Consider the following 21141-nt stretch of genomic DNA (forward strand, 5'->3'; position numbering starts at 1 on the left):
AAGAATATAACTACTATAATACTGCTCCTACATACAAGAATATAACTACTATAATACTGCTCCTATATACAAGAATATAACTACTCTAATACTGCTCCTATATACAGGAATATAACTACTATAATACTGCTCCTATATACAAGAATATAACTACTATAATACTGCTCCTATATACAAGAATATAACTCCTATAATACTGCCCCCTATATACAAGAATATAACTACTATAATACTATTACTATATACAAGAATATAACTACTATAATACTGCTCCTATATACAGGAATATAACTACTATAATACTGCCCCTATATACAAGAATATAACTACTATAATACTGCTCCTATATACAGGAATATAACTACTATAATACTGCTCCTATATACAAGAATATAACTACTATAATACTATTACTATATACAAGAATATAACTACTATAATACTGCCCCTATATACAGGAATATAACTACTATAATACTGCCTCCTATATACAAGAATATAACTACTATAAATGCGTTTCTACTGTATATACATGTTGTGCACAGTTGGGAGATATTCCAGGTTGTACGGTATTATCTTTACGTTACATATCTATCGCTATCATTATGTAATGTTTCCGTGTAGTCGGTGCTGTGTGATGATATGGCTGGTGACAGGTCGTCATCCTCCCTCCTCTATTAACCTGTCATATGGCAGATGTATTTATCGGTATTATCCACAGTGAATTCCAGACCATTACTTTACGACGTATCCCAGTACGCAGCCTGACAGATGACATGTGACTAGTTCAATCTCCTGTGATTTATCTATGGGGTATGTGATACTTGAGATTGTAGACATTTTTCAACAGGATAATATATGTTATTACGCTGTGCCGCTTTCTGGCATCATGTTAGGAAATCGTATGCTTGTATAATATGACATTTTTAAAGGGATAGTCCGTGTGTGTGTGTAGAGAGAGAGAGAGAGAGAGAGAGAGATGGACTTGCGGTAAAGCCGCTTCCATTATACAAATTTCTGTCTTTGTTCAGAGGTGTATATATCTCCATAAGGTCAGTATATATGGTGGGAAACCACTTTGCAATTCTACCACAAGGTGGTGCTCTACAGTAGTTTACCAGGAGTACATGAAGGGCAATTCTTTATTCTCAATGTTTCTTGCAGACACCATTTATTTTATAACAGCACTCCCGGTGGTCAGGCATGGTATTACAAGTAAATCTTACAATTTTTCTTGTTTACTTTGTTTTGCTTCTAGATTAATATTTCTTAAAGTATTAGCAGACTGCACTTTGATAGACTTAAAAAACAATAGCTGACAAGTGTTCCATTTTATTTTACTTTTTGATGTAGATACATTATTACTACATGGTAGGCTTTTCTTTGAAGATTTAAAGGGGGAACTCCAATCCTAATATCAAAATGCTGCGGAAGCATACTGCATTGTTAACCTGTCTGCCCATTTGTTTTCCTAGTTGCACTTCCTGGTTGAGCAGTTGCTCAGTACTACAATGCCCAGAATACATTCAGCATTCCCACCAGTTGCAGCACAGCAGTGAGGTTGCAGCACCTGCTGTATTTATTCCCTGACTGCTCCTCTGCCTGTGGCATTTTTCAGCACAAGGTAGCATCCTGGAAAAACTCCTTGTTCTTCTCATCCCAATAAAGATATATTTGTATGTGTGACAGGGAGCTGGTGATGTAGGCTGAAAGGACTGGTCAGTTGTGATGACATCCATTAGGAGGCAGGGCAGAGTCAAGATCCCCTCCCCCCTTTTCACATGGATTTGGGTCTCAGGGGGGGATGTGATGATTTCTCCCAATACAAAACAAAAATGTAAACATAAAACATGTGTAATTTTCAGAGGTCAGGAGGTCGGGATCAAAGAATGAAATGTTTACCCCTCACTCTCAACATAAAGGTATTGCGGTTGTGGATGTTTACAGCTGTCATCGCGGCCGGCATTATGGCTCGAATTAGGGCGCACTGTAATTCACCCGGAACCATCACCGGATCTCTGCAGCTGATGACGGGGAACGCTAACCAGGCCCTGTTGTTTGCAGCTGTGATTAGGAATCATGATGTGATATCTTAAAGGGAATTTCTATGACAAGAAGCCTGTTAGGGATGACGAGGGTTGGACTGGACATGTCACCTGACCAGTTTGGCTTTGGGCCACTCCAGAAGGCGATGTCTAAGTTATCCCCTGGTTTTGATCGTTTAACCTTCTGGTCTTCCTGCAGGGGGCTACCAAGTGGCTACCTTTGGGAGAAGAACACCTGGTAGGGACTCTCACAGAAGCTGCCTGCCTGGAATAGGTGGTACCACACCACCATTGATGGAACCAGGCCAGGCCAGATCTAAAAATGTAGCAGTTTTACTACTTAAAGTGGACCCATCAGCAGAAAAACTGTGGTGTAAATAAGCACATGGCTAGATAGGGCTAGTCATCAGGATTTTGGGCATACCATTTTTATCCCCATACACCTTTCCAGCACTAAGATATAAGCCTTTTTGTTAATATGTAAATGAGTTTCAAGTGTCCAGGGGGCGTTCCCTAGCATAGGGTGACCAGCCTGTATCCTCACATTCATTGCCTCTCTATCTGCTTGTATCTGTCTATCATGTTTGACTGATAACCACTTAATAAAGAGGACATGTGCTGGATTTATTTGGCCCTTGTGGAACTGGGGAACGCCCCATGGACACTTAAGGCTAATTTGCATATTACCAAAAGGCTTATATCTCCCTAATGGAGAGGACTGTTAAAATAACAAAGATATGCCTACAATCCTGATGACTAGCCCTATCTAACCATGTGCTAATTTACACCCATATTTTCCTGTGACAGGTCCACTTTAAGTGAACACTGTCATAGATACATATCACTTTGTATGGTGCCAGGCTGGTACATGGCCTAAACTCTCTGGTGTCTATGTCGTGCTACTCCAATGTGTTTATCGGAGGGCACTACTACAAATATATGTATACCAATACTAATGTATTGCAGTTTACAACACCCTTAGAGATAGGTTATGAGGTGGGGGGCATCAGAGGCCATATAGGAGCAACCCCCAGGGTCTGACCATCTAGATGTGGTCCCTATTACTGTGGCATCTAGGGGATCACATTTGGGATTGGCGTTATCTCTTATACTGGTGGTAGTCAGCTGCAGGCTCAGTTCCTTACACCTCATCCATACACCCTGACCTCATATTTCACATACGTGTACTTAATGTTACAAAGGGGTTAAATATATTGTAAATGATTAAAAAAAATAGCTGCTCCATCTCAGAAACCCCTGTTCATTGTAAATTAGCTTTACTGAAGTCATCGGAGCTGAGCTGCAATACCACACACAACCTGCGGACAGGTGTGGCGCTGTTTCTGGAAGAAGGCCGTCTCTTGTTTTAAATCTCTTTGAAATCCCTTTAATTCCACCAGTTTGCAGATGTATGGTGGGAAGACGCCGTATCCTATGGCTGATATCCTTTCCTCCGCCAGCACCTGTTACTACAGCAAATCTTAAGCATGCCGAGATCTTAACATAAAGGAGCTTCAAAGAGGCTTCTGGATGTATCTGAGGAATATAGATCTTATATTCAGATATCTATAGTTTGTTAGTCCCCTGCAAATGTCAACTGCTGCGCAATGCATCTGCCAGCGGCGCCGCGGGATTACATCAATCCATTAACGCCTATCTGTATTTTCAGGGTAATAATCCTGATGTTGCTGAATATATATATATATATATAAATATATCAGCGTGTCGGGGGAGGGGGGATGCTGTGTGTGACACGTATCATCCAGCTCGTAGGACTGTAACTGCATCTAAACCAGAGCCATGATGTGTAGAGGCGGTGTGCGGCCCGGTGACCATCTGAGGGAAGGAAATAGACAGATACAACATGTTAAAGTCTTCATTAAAGTAGTGAAATAAAGTATTCATTTTTCACCTTTACTGTTTTTTATATATTTATTTGTATTTACATTTTATTTTACATTTATTGTGCTAGTATTTGAAGTGAATTTGTACCCTCCCCCAATACTGATACTGTTGCTGTTCTCAGTTTATGTCCCGTCCTGAATCGAAATCCTGTTTTATTTAGGAGGTGCGGTGTCAAAGAGGCGGGGCTTAGAGTGTGTGTTCCCCAGGCCTGCGACGCCCCTCAGTACTTCCTCCCCGCCCCTTAAAGTTCTTTAGCTACACCCCTAGGCCGGATTATCCCCATCGCCTTGCTGATCCAGAACATGCGCCGTTGCAATGTGAATGGGTGCGGGCGTGGTGACGGGGCCGCGATTTATGTCCTCATCACTAGCGTTGAGCCTTGTCATATCTGTGGTGCACAGGCAGGATTGGGTCATAGCCGATGAAACAAATTTCAGCCCAAGGGCTAAAAAGAAGAAGGAGGAATAACTAAAAGGCATGGACACTCTAAGCCCCGCCTCTTTGACACTGCTCCTCTGGAATAAAAGAGGTTTTTATTACAAGAACGGCACTAGGAAAGAGTTGGACCCTGGGACAGGACATGAATTGATAACAGGAATATTAGTGGGTTGGGGGTAGGTACAGATTGGCTTTAAGACATTACCTTTTTTTAAAAAACTTTTATCCCAAAAAATTTCAGTGTATCAATTTTTATTAAAATTCAAATGACTATTACATTTTAAACATTTTTTTTTGCATATTTATATTTTTATTCATGTATATGTCTGTCTTTATACTCTTAACAGTGTAATGCTATGTTCACACAAAATATTCTTTCGTATTTATACGGCCATTGTTGCCAACTGCATACGCTTTCTTTGTAAAAGCTGCAATCTTTCTGTGTAAATGGACCCCTATATTTTCTTATAATGACCACTCTTTCATAAATTGCCTGTCTTAGAACAAATATCTAACAATGCAAAGGCTTAAAGGGGAACTCCGGCAATTATGTTCTCCCCAAATCAAGAAACCAGAAAATTATATACATTTGTAAATTACTTTTATTTAAAAATCTCCAGTCTTCCAGTACTTATCAGCTGCTGTATATCCTGCAAGAAGTGGTGTATTCTTTCCAGTCTGACACAGTGCTCTCTGCTGCCACCTCTGTCCATGTCAGGAACTGCCCAGAGCAGGAGAGGTTTTCTATGGGGATTTGCTACTGCTCTAGACAGTTCCTGACATGGACAGAGGTGGCAGCAGAGAGCACTGTGTCAGACTGGAGAGAATACACCACTTCCTGCAGGACAAACAGCAGCTGATAAGTACTGGAAGACTGGAGATTTTTAAACCGACTCTGTACCCACAATCTGACTCCCCCAAACTGCTTGTACCTTCGGATAGCTTCTTTTAATCCAATCCTGGGGTCTGTTTGGCAGGTGATGCAGTTATTGTCCTAAAAAACAACTTTTAAACTGGCAGCCCCGTGCCCAACGGCCGTGGCCTAGAGTGTGTGTGCATTAGGCTGGCACACCCTCTCTGTACCTCCTCCCCACCCTCCTCATCATTAGGAATGCTCCAGGCAGATTGTCTCCTATTCCCCACCTGTGTCAGCACAGCACATGGGCTGGATCGTTAAGGCACCTGTGCAATGTTCAGCATGGAGAAAATGTTTCAGTGGCATTCCTAATGATGAGGAGGGTGGGGAGGAGGGACGGAGGTGGTGGTGTCAGCCTAATGCACAGATATTCTAAGCCCCGGCCATTGGACACACGGCGGCCAGTTTAAAAGTTGTTTTTTAGCACACTAACTGCATCACCTGCCGACCGGACTCCAGGACAGATCTTGGATTAAAAGCAGCTATCCGAAGGTACAAGTGGTTTGGGGGTGGGGGGGTCAGATTGTGGGTACAGAGTCACACTAAATAAATGTAAAATTACAAATCTATATAACTTTCTGGTACCAGTTGGTTTGAGGGGAATAAAAGCCAGAGTACCCCTTTAAGCCTTTGCATTGTTATATATTTGTTCCAGACTCGAGCGAATACACCACTTCCTGCAGGACATACAGCAGCTGATAAGCACTGGAAAGTTTAATATTTTTAAATTGAAGTAATATACAAATCTATGTTAACTTTCTGACACCAGTTGATTTGAAAACATTTGGTCAGAGTATTCCTTTAAGAAGAAGAACATACAGAGTATTCCTTTAAGAAGAAGTCTCATACAATGACACCCAGGTCAGACACATACAGATGTAGCAGAGCTGAGTTTGACAGATATAGTGGAGTGAAGTGTGTCCCATGATGTGTTCTTAGCGGTTATAAATATTCCCACAGAATATCTGGTCCTAATTTTTGAGTGGGTTCAAAGCAGAAAAAATGCAACTCTTCCCATTATAGTTTTTTTTTTTATAAAATACAAAAAATGTGCCTCCAACCCAAGTAATTTACAGTAATTTCATTGCAATTGACAGCCTCAGCTCTGCTCCATCTACACGTCTGCAGCTGTACATGTGATAGAGGAGGGTTATGCTGGGTTTACATGGAACGATTATCGTGCGAATTTGCACGATAACGATCAAATTCGAACAATAATTGTACGTGTAAACGCTGCGAACGATCGCACGACGAGCGAGAAATCGTTCATTTTGATCTTTTAACTTGTTCTTAAATCGTCGTTCTTCGTTTACAAAAAATTAGCCAATCGTTCCGTGTAAACAGTCGTTCACTGATTTTTCCTATGTGTGAGATAGGCTTAAGCGATCGCAAAACGATCGGAAAAAGAATTTTCTGTACGATATATCGTTTCATCTAAACGCTGATCGTTATAAAAAAAAATCGTTACTTCGAAATCGTTAATTGTACGATCGCCCGAATTATCGCTGCGTGTAAACTTAGCATAAGGGTCTGTTTACACAGAAAGATTATCTGACAGATTATCTGCCAAAGATTTGAAGCCAAAGCCAGAAACAGACTATAAACAGAGTTCAGGTCATAAAGGAAAGCCTGAGATTTCTCCTCTTTTTAAATCCATTCCTGGCTTTGGCTTCAAATCTTTGGCAGATAATCTGTCAGATAATCTTTCTGTGTAAATGGACCCTTACACGTGGCTCTCCTGTATCTCCTCACCAGCTCCTTATTATTCTGATACCATCAGGATATGCTTGATAAACATCCATCATCCCTGGACGTCGGTCCGTGCGCCATGTGTTTGTCATGGAGTCAGTTTCACTATCAGCCCCTCTGATCCTGGGCTATAAATGGACTGGCACAATCCCAGGGGGTCCCGATGACAAGTGCGATTAAACCTTCCCAAGCCTGCACGGAATGCAGAGCCGCTACCGGGGACACATGCCGCAGCCTCGTCTGGAGGAGGATAGCCTGACACTGACTCACTGGAGAATAGACGAGCTGTAGTAGTGTGGGTGGTAGTAGTGACGGGGGGGTGGGGGGGGGGGGGGGGGCTTCATGCTCTGAATTCTGCTTCACCCAACAAAAATAACACTGGGGGGTAAATAGAAGAGAGGAAAATTCTTGTCATCTTCTACTTTGCTACAACTATTCCTACTACAAACTATTATATAGATGGAATAGTGTCGGTTTGGGGGGCAGAGGATATATTTACACCACTTCTTTCAAGTCAACTGGTTTCATAAAGTTATATAGTTTTGTAATTTACTTTAAAAATCTCCAGTCTTCCAGTATGTCCAGCAGGAAATGTTTTATTCCCAGTCTGACACAGTGCTCTCTGCTGCCACCTCTGTCCATGTCAGGAACTGTCCAGAGCAACAGGTAATCCCCAAAGAAAACCTTTCCTGTTCTGGACAGTTCCTGACATGGACAAAGGTGGCAGCAGAGAGCACTGTGTCAGACTGAAAAGAATATACCACTTCCTGCAGGACATACAGCAGCTGATAAGCACTGGAACACTGCAGATTTTTAAATAAAAGTAATTTACAAATGTATATAACTTTCTTGTACCAGTACCGGAAGGCTGAAGATTATTGAAGTAAATAATCTCTTATTGAAGTAAATAATTCTTCAAATCAACTGATGTCAGAAACTTATATAGATATAAGTTTCTGACATCAGTTGATTTGAAGAATTTTTCTTCTGCCGGAGTACCCCTTTAATGGGCCCAAGAACCCAGAAGATTCATAAGAGACCTCTAGTAGATTGGCTGATCATGATGATGATGTTTCTGTTCTTTGATAACATTGAATTTCTGCCTGAACTTTGTACTTCAGAGCTGCCCTTCAGTATTGCATATTTTGCACTATGGTCGCTGCTTCCCTGATCCCTGCTCCACATCCATTATAGTATTTGCACAAGTGAAGGTCCTCTGCAGGTACAGCCGCATGGCGGCCCACACTCATGCCCCAGGAGCAGGAATGTCAATCACTCCAGTTATAGTTTCCATTCATAGTAAGTGGAGGTGGCAGCAGTCATGGAAAGTTGAGGGAACAGAGACCTGATAAGATTTTATCGATGAGAGGCCAGGATGTCCATGCTGATTGCACGGAGGCCCCGGCCTCCCCTCCAGGTAGTCAGGATCTCCCGGCCGGGGCTGATGGGACCAGAGTCGGACATCATACGCTGTTTGTTACCGGATTTATAAAAAAAAGTTTGAGAAACTGAGAAAAGTTTTGAAGTTTTTCTTCATGTAATGAATTGTTTCTTCCCATTAGACGGTGATCCTTGGCACGAGCTCGGAGGACCTGTCCCTGACCGCTCTGCTGGAGAAATACTGCGAGGTGCTGTCCGCTGCCCGAAACATCACAGGTAGGTAACAGCACAATATGAGCCAGGGCGGACACAGGACAGGGGTGGGGACTGGTATATACTGGGGGGCTCTATACAACGGCACATACAATAAATGTATACCCTGTACCACAGCTGGTGGGAGACTGTGTGAGCCAGAGTATCTATCTATCTATCTATCAATTATCTATCTATCTATCTATCTCCTATCTATCTATCTATCTATCTCCTAATCTATCTATCTATCAATTATCTATCTATCTATCTCCTAATCTATCTATCTATCTATCTCCTAATCTATCTATCTATCTATCTATCTCCTATCTATCTATCTATCTATCTATCTCCTAATCTATCTATCTATCTATCTCCTAATCTATCTATCTATCTATCTCCTAATCTATCTATCTATCTATCTATCTATCTATCTATCTATCTATCTATCTATCTATCTATCACTCCTTGCACTTTCCATCTGACCAATGGCCAAATTTCTGCATTGTAATAAGTAGAAACAGTGACACTTACAGGCCAACAAGGTATAATGCAGTCTACGCAAAGGACTAACATTATTTTAATATTATTATTAGGTACATTATTATCGTAGATATATCCTTGTATATAGGAGCAGTATTATAGTAGTTATATTCCTGTATATAGGAGCAGTATTATAGTAGCTATATTCCTGTATATAGGAGCAGTATTATAGTAGTTATATTCCTGTATATAGGGAGCAGTATTATAGTAGTTATATTCTTGTATATAGAAGCAGTATTATAGTAGTTATATTCATGTATATAGGAGCAGTATTATAGTAGTTATATTCCTGTATATAGGAGCAGTATAATAGTAGTTATATTCTTGTATATAGGAGCAGTATTATAGTAGTTATATCCTTGTATATAGGAGCAGTATCATAGTAGTTATATTCCTGTATATAGGGGCAGTATTATAGTAGTTATATCCTTGTATATAGAAGCAGTATTATAGTAGTTATATCCTTGTATATAGGAGCAGTATTATAGTAGTTATATTCTTGTATATAGGAGCAGTATTATAGTAGTTATATTCTTGTATATAGGGGGCAGTATTATAGTAGTTATATCCTTGTATATAGGAGCAGTATTATAGTAGTTATATCCTTGTATATAGGAGGCAGTATTAAAGTAGTTATATTTATGTCAGTAGAAGATAAAGCAAGTATTTATTGCATTTAAACCTTTGCAGGATATGACTATATGGTGATTGCTGTATGAGTAAATGAACATTTTTCTTAGTGGTTCCCTGATAATATTGTAGCTCTCAGTCTCTTGTAGTTATTGGAGTCAGGGTTTATAACTGGTTAGAAATATATTAGGTATGTATATAATGGCATAAATAATCCACATGTTGATATGTTGTACATGAGTGTAAGCTTTTATCCTCCATCAATATTATATAGCTTTATGGTGAGCAGCGGTGGACTGTGCCATGTTGTGAGGCCGTCTATAGATGATCTCTGGATTACTGGAGCATGCTAAGTGGCCTCCACTGACTCATAGATGAGAAGACAATTCGAGGTTATTTTTTGTGGCAAACTTCTATAGTAAACATATAAAATAGACCCAACAGTCTGAGCTGATAATTATTCCAGTATCTTAATGCAAGAAGCTTTGTTTTATGATACTGCTCAGATATATGAGTGCAGTAAGCTCCTTAGCTCCCCCTTGTGGGGACTCCACTATTTTATTATTATTCACTTATCTCTATGTCTGTAAGTAAGAGGAGGATTAGGGGCTGAGATCAATAGAAAGATATATTATGGAATGAATGCAGTGTGTAAGATAGTTTGTTTACAGCACTTTTAATTTTTTTATCACTCTGCAGTTATTTTAGTCAGCTTTTTATTGTGTCTCACCATTCCCAAATGATCAGTTTACTATCAGTGAATGAGAACACTTTCCGTCACATTCAAAAGGCTGTAAACTCTGTACATAGCTAGTCCTGCTCTCAGCTGTATCCAGTGTAGACAATGCTCTGTGAGCTCTACAGCCTGGACCCCAGACTGATACATTGTACATAGCTAGTCCTGCTCTCAGCTGTATCCAGTGTAGACAATGCTCTGTGAGCTCTACAGCCTAGACCCCAGACTGATACATTGTACATAGCTAGTCCTGCTCTCAGCTGTAACCAGTGTAGACAATGCTCTGCGAGCTCCAGACTAATACATTGTACATAGCTAGTCCTGCTCTTAGCTGTATCCAGTGTAGACAATGCTCTGTGAGCTCTACAGCCTGGACCCCAGACTGATACATTGTACATAGCTAGTCCTGCTCTCAGCTGTATCCAGTGTAGACAATGCTCTGTGAGCTCTACAGCCTGGACCCCAGACTGATACATTGTACAAAGCTAGTCCTGCTATGACTGACCTTTACAAAAACCTTCATAGACGCCCAATGTACCTATGTGCCACATGTGGGGTGAAACAATCCAGGGGTTTGGATTCCTACAGAGGGACAATTTAGATATTGGCTGATAACAGAGAATAGTGAGCGACTGCTGTATAGATCTATCAATGATAGGACCTTTATCAGTCCCTTCCTATTACCTGGGATCCCCCCATCCAGTTGTCCCGTTACGTCAGTCTTTCCCTGTTATTAATGTGGTATATTACACGGCCAGCCCCGGCCCCTGCTGGTAACTCACAGCTTAGTAAAATAAATGTATAAAGGAAATGACAGCAGAAAAGCCATTCTGGAACCTGCCATTACCTAATACATCAGCTCCCATGGGTTCTGTCAGCCAGGTGAGACATATATATATATATATATATATATATATATATACACACAGTATATACCCTGTCATCATTGTATATTTATCTTCCTTATGGTGATGTTACCCAGTGAGCCGTTTCATCATTAGAAAGCTCCTCGTGTGATCATGTATGTCAGGAGTCCGGAGCTCCAGGTACACACAGATTTCTATATACATGGCGGCTTCTGAGCACTGACTGTGCAGGGGACTGCAACTCTGTTCTCAGGATCTATAGGAATGGTCACGGTCAGAACAATTCTCTGTGAGCTAAACAGTCTGGACTCCAGACTGATACATTGTACATAGCTAGTCCTGCTCTCAGCTGTATCCAGTATAGACAATGCTCTGTGAGCTCTACAACCTGGACTCCAGACTGTTACACTGTACCTGGACCTAGGCAGCTGCCCATACTGCCTACCTCTTGCACTTTCTATTCCCCCGTTCTACCCATTGCTATTTTGCACCTTGTCCAGTTGCATCAGGCGACCCCCTCCGCTCTGCTACCTCCGTCCTTTCCCTGACCACATCTCTGACTCCTCACATTTTACACCCACTTGGGCAGAATTATGTACTAGGTTTCCATTGAGAGTAATCCAAACATGGCCGTTGCTTCTGATTATTTTTGGTGGCTGCTGTAGATGTTTGGGGTGCAGGAAGCAGACGTTGGTATGTGCCGCCCCTCTCCATGACAGGCCGTGCTCTGTGAGTGTTGTCAGGGGCTCGGCAGCTCTCTTTCCAGCTTATTTGGATAGGATCTGTATTTTTTCCCTTTGCTTATTTTTCCTTGGTCTGCTTCACACCTCGGATTATTTTTGCATTGGTCTAGAACCTTACACGTATGTCACAGGGGCACGCACACAACATGGCGGGCGATCAGCGTGTGGGGCGCCTTCGCTTGATGCTGCCCAGGGTTGGTATATTTTTGTACGGCACCTGCACTAGACGGCCGTCTGCCCTGTCATCAAGAAACGAGAAGGAGAAAAATTACAATAAATTGGATGGTTTACAGGAATCCGTCACCAGGAAAGAACGCTTCACATTACCAAATATTACCAGTTATATAGATTTGTAATTTACTTCTTTTTAAATATCTTTATTATACCAGTACTTATCAGCTGCTGTATGCCCTGCAGGAAGTGGTGTATTCTTTCCACTCTGACCCAGTGCCCTCTGCTGCCACCTCTGTCCATGTCAGGAACTGTCCAGAGCAGCAGCAAATCCCCATAGTAAACCTCAACTGCTCTGGACAGTTCCTGACATGGACAGAGGTGGCAGCAGAGAGCACTGTGTCCGAATGGAAAGAATACACCACTTCCTGCAGGGCATACAGCAGCTGATAAGTACTGGAAGACTGGAGATGCCACTTTCTGGCACCAATTGATTTAAAAGAAAGAAGATTGTTAAAAAAAAAACAAAAAAAAAAAAACCCTTTTTAACCCTTTGAGGACCAGGCCCAAAATGACCCAGTGGGCCGTTACAATTTTAATTTTTGCACTTTTGTTTTTCCCTCTTCCCCTTCTAAGAGCTCTCGCACTTTCAGTTTTCTATCTACAGGGCCATGTAATGGCTTATTTGTTACAGGAATAGTTGTACTTTGTAATGGCGTCTTTCATTCTACCATAACATGTATGACGGAATCCCAAATATATTATTTATGAAGATATAAATAGGTGAAATCGTAAAAAAGAATGCAATATGGTAACGTTTGGGGGGTTCCTGTGTCTACGTAATGCACTATATGGTAAAAGCGACATGATACTATTACTCTTTAGGTCAGTCCGAACACAACCATATGCAGGTTACACAGATTCTCTAATGTTATATATATATTTTTTATGAAATCCTTTTTTTTGCTATTAATTATTAATAAAATGGCCCTATTGTGACGCTTATAACTGTTTTATTTTTTTCACCTATGGGGCTGTGTGGGGTGTCATTTTTTGCGCCATGATCTCTAGTTTTTATTAATACCAAAATTGACGTTTTGATCACTTTTTTTATTATTATTTTTTTTATACATAATGTACCAAAAAAATCGGCTATCCTGGCACTTTTTTCCCTCTTTTACGCGGGATGCGGGATGGCGATTGTTATATTTTAATAGATAGGACAATTACGCACACTACTGCATATAGTATGTTTATTTAATTATTTTTATATGTTTTATTTATATTATGGGAAAGGGGGGGTGATTTAAATCTTTATTGGGGGAGGGGCTTTGGGGTATTTTTAAAAACATTTTTACTTTTTTTTTTTTTACACACTTTAAGTCCCCCTGGGACTTTAGATTGCATACACTGACCATTGCTATGCCATCAGTGTAATAGGCGCTCTGCTCATTGAGCCAGTCTGTGGCAGACTTAATGAGCAGACCACCAATCAAACCGAACGGAGGCAGGTAAGAGACTTTCATCGGTCCGTGAAAGCGATCGGGACCCCCACAGTCACACTGCGGGAGTCCCGATCGGTAAGTGACAGGAGCTGTTCCAGTCACTTACACTTCGCAGCGTTTAAGGGGTTAATGACAGGCTGCAGCGAGATCGCTGCAGCCTGTTATTAGCGGTGAGGGCCTGGCTGCTCTCTGCAGCCGGCCCCCACCTGCTATGAAATGTGCTCCTCTTCGGAGCGTGCTTCATAGCACCTTAGTGACCCATGACGTACAGTTATATCAAGGGTCGTCTGATGACAGACATCCATGACGTAACTGTACGTCATGGGTCATCTAGGGATTAAGATAAAATTATGTCTTCCTGCAGCGACCACTAGAGGGAGCTCAGCAGCTAACTGCATACATTGCACTTATATAAATAGCAGTATGCAGTAAGTCAGGCAGACATAACTTTATTATGTTACTATGTCAATATAAGGGATTTCAAGGTCTGTGTTGGGAAAATTACAAGATTCCTTATTAGACAGCAGTGTGTAAATATGTAGGGACGAATGACTGAAGATTCAAAATTTGGTTGAAGCTGTGGTTTTAGGATGCACTTTTTATAAAAATCATGGAAACTGACAGCAACAACTCTTCTCATTGCATCGGACCATGTGATACCCATTGGCCAATAGGTGTATGATATGCATGTAATTATATAAATGGTGTTACTGTCAATAATAATAATAAAAATACCCATTACTTAAGCTCGTCTCAGAGACCTTGCATTGGGACTTGGGGATCTTTTCAATATTCCACAGTTTCCCCTATGGGAAAAAAGCAAATAATTAGAGCAATCTGAGAACGATTCTATTGAAGTCGCTGGCTGGGGTCTAAGCCTGTGATAATTGTTTTCCTGTTATATGATCTGGAATGAGTCATTAATATAGATGATAATACAGACATAAATATAGAGTGCAGGGGGGTGGATACTTTTGCAAGCAATCTTTTTATTGCTCAAAAGCATCCAAAATGTTAGGAAGGAAAAGGAAGGTGTCACCTAAATGTTCTTTTACTGATTAGAGCTAAAACTTGTTTGTTTGTTTTTTAAACTCTAATGTTTTTCTATTTCATGACACTTACATTTTTTATTTTATTTTACTTTTTGTACTTTGTTATGGGGGCAGCCAACTTGCCTGAGCTGTTCTTAACAGCATTTAAAGACATGCTTTACAGCAAAACTCATGGACATAGATGACAATAGGCAGAGTCTGTCCCATTGAGATGAATGTGAAACATTACTGAGCATGCTCTGTGACTTGTGAAGAGGTCATTCCACAGGGAGCTGCTATTGTCTCCTCTATTTACTGGGGTCACATGACGCTGCAATGCTGTACAGATCATTTTACAGCAGCCTCCTCTTATCACATTATCACAGACACAACAGGAAGCCTCAGTTTTAGCCCCAGTGGGGAGAATGATTTGGGGCAAATACAGTTTGGGTGTAATTTTGTGAAGTGAATGGAGCTTAATTGCAAACCACACCTGAACTGGAGACAAGAGCGCTGCTGTCTTTGGAAGAAAGTGGCCATGTTTTTCTAGTGCTAGATAACAACTTTGCAAATAATTTTCTGTATGCACTGTGAGCACAGAGATTCTATGTAGACCTATGGATCACCATGGTAACAGACCACAAACAAACCTTGTGTAGTCTAATGCTGCATTTACACGAAGCGATAATTCGCCCAATCGATCGTTTAACGATTTGGAAGAAATGATTTGGTTTTTATAACGATCAGCGTTTAGACAAATAAATCGTTAGAAAAATCGCTAGAAAATTCGTAAGAAAAATCGTTATTGCGATTGTTTTTAAGATCGCTTAAGCTCATCTTTCACATAGGGTGAATCTTCAAAAGATTGTTTACACGAAACGATCTGCAAATTTTTAGAGAACTATGGACGACGATTTGAGAACATGTTGAAAGATCAAACACGGAACGATTATCGCTCAAATGCGATAGTTATTGCGAAGATTCGAACGATGATCGTTGCGTGTAAACACAGCATAACTCTACTATCGCACTACCATCCATCTGTGCTCTGCTTCTACCATATATGTTAGTGGGTTAGGAAGAGTAAGGACTGAAAACACAAAGCTGATCGCAAAAAGTATAAGATTATGTCTCAGACTACACAAGGGCTGTTCGTAGTCTGTTACCATGGTGATCCATAGTTCTGCATTGAAGCTGTATGCACATGATGTTGTGAGATTTAAAAAAATGTTTGCAAAGTTGCTTTCTTTTGTGGATATGTCAGCTCGATTTACTGCCCTATATGTAGGCCTCAACCACAGAGGCACATATCTCTGCAAATGGGCTGTATACCATTTAAAGGGGTACTCTGAAAAAAAAATGCTTTTAAGTCGACAGAAAAAAAACTCAGGCTTTGCAGTACTTATCAACTGCTGTATGTCCTGCAGGAAGTGCTTCTCTGGACAGTTCCTGACATTGGCAGAGGTAGCAGCAGAGAGCACTGTGTCAGAATGAAAAGAATACACCACTTCCTGCAGGACATACAGCAGCTGATAAGTACTGGAAGACTGGAGATTTTTCATTTTATTTACAACTTTCAGTTGATTTGAAAACTGAAAATTTCTTTCCTTTTTTTTACATTTTGTATGTATTGGTGTATTAATAAAAAAAACTGTAGCAAAAGTGGACATACCCTTTAAGTTGTCATTGGGGTTGATGGATAGGTGAGAGCTGTGTTTTGCAGATTTTCCCCCTCTTTTCCGGCTGTCGCGTTCGCTCATGGCAGCTGAATTGCAGGGAAGGAAATTGTCAGTGACAAGTACTTAGCTGGAGGTGAATTTCCCACTGTTTTCTTACAGCTTTTCATTCGATGGACTGAGCGGCGGCGAAGTGACGCGCTGGGAGAATGTAATCTCTGTTTCTGGGTGATGTGTCTGGCAGCGCTGTCGCCTGATTGGTGCTTTCCATCATGACTCAAGTCAATTACAGGGAAATGTGCAATGTTTAACAGCGACTATATTAAGGTAGAGCCCCGAGGGCCATGGTCGGTGCTCCACATAGGAATATTCATGAGCTGCTTATGAGATCTTCTATTCTACAGAGGAGAATCTCTGCTGAAGAGTAAAAGCTTCTTACACAGCGGGTTATAGGTCTGTCAGGAGTGCCATGTCCTAAGGAAGGAAACAAGATGGAGTAAGATTAGTGTGAAAGTCCTAAATATCCCCCCTGTCCATAAAACATAAGGAAAGTGATGGAAGGGGGCAAAGTGATTGTGATAAATACCCTCTTACATAGTAAATGTCACTCAGAACAGAGCAGATTAGGAGCAGCGATCCTTATCCATCGTGTAATACAAGAACAGCTCACTCCAGAAAATGCACAAAGTACCGGAGCAGCGTAATTCTTATAAAGACGGATTATTTATTTATGGCAACATCTTATGTATAAAGACAGGATGAGCCCAACATAAAACATTTCCAAAGCTTAATGTCATACAACACCATCATATGTATAATATAATACCTTCACTATATACCTGAATATAATTACTATAATACCCTATACTATGTACAAGAATATAACTACTATAATACTGCTCCTATATACAGGAATATAACTACTATAATACTGCTCCTATATACAAGGATATAACTACTATAATACTGCTCCTATATACAGGAATATAACTACTATAATACTGCTCCTATATACAAGTATATAACTACTATAATACTGCTCCTATATACAAGTATATAACTACTATAATATTGCCTCCTACCTGTGAGGACGTGTGTTGGTAGCTCTCCTGCATTGCTCTCATGCCTGGAGAAAGCCCAGGGCGGGGCCACCCTGGGTGGGGAAGCTCCCCAAGCAAGGCCCAGGCTCCAAGGCCTACACTGGGAGACAATTCCCATCATTCTAAAGTGGATGAAAATCCACAAGTTTCCAGTATGAAAAGCAGTAATGGGAATGTAAGCCGCACAAGTACAAAGAAAGAAGATATGATGAAGTCAGTAAGACTAAAGAGACAACAACAGCAGCAGGAAGCCCTAAGCCAAGCCAGCAAGGTGAACGCATGGTGAGACAAGCAGCAGGTGCACAGCCCCCCACTCCTGCACCCAGACAGAAGAGGACATCTCTGGAGAGACAGACCCTGCAGGAGAACATCAGGCAGCAGGTGATGGTCTCCAGGATGGTGGGTCAAGGCAAGACCAGATCTGCAACAAAGCAGGAACCAAGTGATTGCAAACAGCCTGAGAGACCACAGAGGCCTACACCTGAGGAGAAGGAGCCAGAGAGAGCACCTGAGCTGCAGATGGCCGAGGAGATCCCAGGTCTGGTAAGGAGAATGGGGGAGCTAAAACACCATAAACAAATGCTGCAAGTACAAATAGACTGTATATACAATCTAAAAACTGTCCACCATGAGAGTAATACCTTGTATGATGCTAAGCTGCACTCCCTGAGCGTTGAGCTGGCTGAGGTGGTGAGGGAGATGGACTGTGTCCTGGAGAGGATGGGGCCTCTGGCTGAGACTTACCACAACCAGGAACGCTTTGCTGCCCAAGCTCAGACTGTATCATCCCAGTCCAGACCCTCAGACACTGCGTCTATGTCCCAGCGAGGGCCACGTGTCATCCTGCAGGCCCCAAGCTTTGTGTTCCAGGAGGGGAAACATCAGCAGAGACAACAGCAGCCACAAACATCTCTGGCTGTCCCTGGCCAACAACCTATCCCTCAGACTGCACATACACTACAAGTCCCAGCCAACACTACACAGCAGCAGGACAGTGGAGAGTGTGGAGAGTCATCTGTGTGTGAGACTGTGGACAGTAATAATGATCCTGCTGTGTCTGACCCTCAGACAGCAGCACATGGACTACAAGTCCCAGGAGAAGCATCATCGGCACCACAAGTCCCAGCCAACACTGCACAGCAGCAGGAGAGTGGACAGTCATCTAGGTGTCATACTGTGGACAGTAGTGGTGGTCATGGTGTACCTGAGGGGTCAGGGGTTGGAGGGAATACGCAGTCTGTGTGGGAGATGGAACCATCTGATGATGCCATGGTTGATGGGGTGGTGGAGATAGGAAATAATGTTGCATGTGATTTCCCCCCATTACCCCCACATGTTGAGGCTGCCCCCTCTAGTACAGATCCTCACCCTAAACCCCCTGAGAGTGCCCCCCGTCAGGAACCCCCCAGAAACGCCTGGAGTCGGGGTGCTCCATCATTCACCCCCAGTGCCCATTATACCGGCCAGGCGTTTAAGAGGAGGAACGTGGTGAGGTTCAAACATAAGGGCAACAAGGAAGACCTCCCTGCCAGGAGACTAGTCATCCGGGAGCTCCTGTGCCACCAGATGGGGTTCTCGCCAGTCGACATCCTGGCCGTTATAAACCTTCCAGACAGACAGGGCTATGACGTTAGCTTTAAGCTCATGTCCAGTCTGGATCGGTTTTGGGCGCAGTTTCCCAGGTTTAGGGACACAGAGGGCTGGAATAAGTTCATTCTCATTCCCATTTCTAAGCCCGATACGGCCACGGTAAATATCATCTTCTGGAATGAGTCTGTTCCCCCCCAGGATATAGTGGTATGGCTCAGACGACACTGTGACCTCATGTCTGACCTCACCAAAGCCCGTGATGATGATGGGATCTGGACTGGAGGGTGGCGGGCACTGGTGAAACTACGGCAGCATAATAACATCACGCTGCATCTCCCCAATTCCTTCTTTATTGGGAGAGAGAAGGGGGTCTGTTTCTATCCTGGGCAGCCCAGGAAATGCTTCAAGTGTGGTAAACTGGGTCATGTGGCAAGTGTGTGCACGGTGCTGAGGTGCAACCTGTGTGGGGAGGTCGGCCATGTCAGTTCCATCTGCAAGAACATCCGCTGTAACCTATGTGGTAGGATTGGCCACCCGCACAGGGAATGCCCAGATGCCTGGCACAATATATGTGGAGATCTCCCTGACCAGGACTTGCTGGCGGCGGCAGACGTCTTAGAGGAGGAGGCATTAATATCAGGGACAGTACTCACCAGACAGGAGGTCCAGCAGGGGTCAGATAATGTACATCCAGGTCCATCATCAGAGGGGGTGCAAGTACACACAGAGGGGGTGCAGAGACGCACAGAGGGGGTGCAAGTACACACAGAGGGGGGGCAGGGACGCACAGAGGGGGTGCAAGGACACACACAGGCCACCTCAGACCAGCAGCAGACACAGACAGTCTCCTCTAGGTCACCATCTGTATCTGAGGAAATAAAGTGCAATAAAAGGAAGAAAAAAGACCTGTCCTCCCGCAAACCTGAGGAGAGTCCTAGCGCAGGCCAGAGGGCCAAGAAACAGGTCACTAGCGGTGATGGAGTCATGGTCTTATCCAATAGATATGATGTCCTCTCAGAATCAGATGGTGACTACGAGAAAGAGCTAGAAAGGATTGATAAAGAGTGTGAAGAGGACACAGGGCTCCCCCGCACAAAAAAGAAAACCCCCACTATAGAGACTCCGACACAGTCAGACATGGAGACTGGCGGTAGAGACAGCGACTCTGACATGTGATGATGGCAGTCACTTATATGGTCTTCTTCTATTGTCTTCTTATGGCTGGGTTCTCATTAAACATCGTCTCCAGTAATGCCAACAGCATAAAAGTAAGAAGGACGAGACATGCAGTATATGACCATCTGAGACACCTGAATGCTGATGTCATCTTCTTGCAAGAGACACGTCTAACGTCATCTGGACTGTTGTCTGAGGCCCAGAGAGATTGGACGTCTGGTCCATCCTTCTGGTCACTGGCTGTAGAGCCTTATGCTGGAGTAGCCATATTGTTTACTACAACTGACGTGACTGTACATAGGATGACTGAGGTTGTTATGGGGAGGTGTCTGGTCCTTGAGGTCACTGTCCATAGCAGACGGCTCAGGCTTATTAACATCTATGGCCCACAGACAGTGACTGAAAGGATCCATGTCCTTAATGAGGTGAAGCCATACCTCTTTACCTCTATTCCCGTTGTACTAGCTGGAGACTTTAACGTTGCCCGGTCAGCAGGTGACAGGTCCTCCGGCAGAGCTGTGGTCAGGGACTCTACAGTCCTTAATAACATGATTTTGCAGGCTGGTCTGAGTGACGTCTTTACACAGGGTGGGAGGAGGCCGAAATTCACATACTGCTGTGGTGACAGGAGGAGTAGAATAGATCTGGCGTTTGTGAATCCCACAGAAACTGTTAGCGGGATAAATGAGAAA

At 42.5% G+C, this 21141-nt stretch overlaps 2 protein-coding genes across 4 annotated transcripts in view; both read left to right on the forward strand.

Moving 5' to 3' along the window:
• Nucleotides 1-21141, forward strand: part of LOC138783958 (anterior gradient protein 2-A-like) — a 470764-nt gene that overhangs the window by 136132 nt on the left and 313491 nt on the right. The window lies entirely within an intron of this gene.
• The window catches only part of CRHR2 (corticotropin releasing hormone receptor 2), a 187438-nt gene that overhangs the window by 61543 nt on the left and 104754 nt on the right, over nt 1-21141 (forward strand). For both annotated transcript variants that reach the window (XM_069960600.1, XM_069960599.1), the window contains exon 2: nt 8616-8709. In XM_069960600.1, coding sequence (XP_069816701.1) covers nt 8616-8709 — 94 coding nt within the window. The remainder of the gene's footprint in view (nt 1-8615; nt 8710-21141) is intronic.

The sequence above is a fragment of the Dendropsophus ebraccatus genome, chromosome 2 (genome assembly GCF_027789765.1).
Source record: "Dendropsophus ebraccatus isolate aDenEbr1 chromosome 2, aDenEbr1.pat, whole genome shotgun sequence".
NCBI classification, from domain to species: domain Eukaryota; kingdom Metazoa; phylum Chordata; class Amphibia; order Anura; family Hylidae; genus Dendropsophus; species Dendropsophus ebraccatus.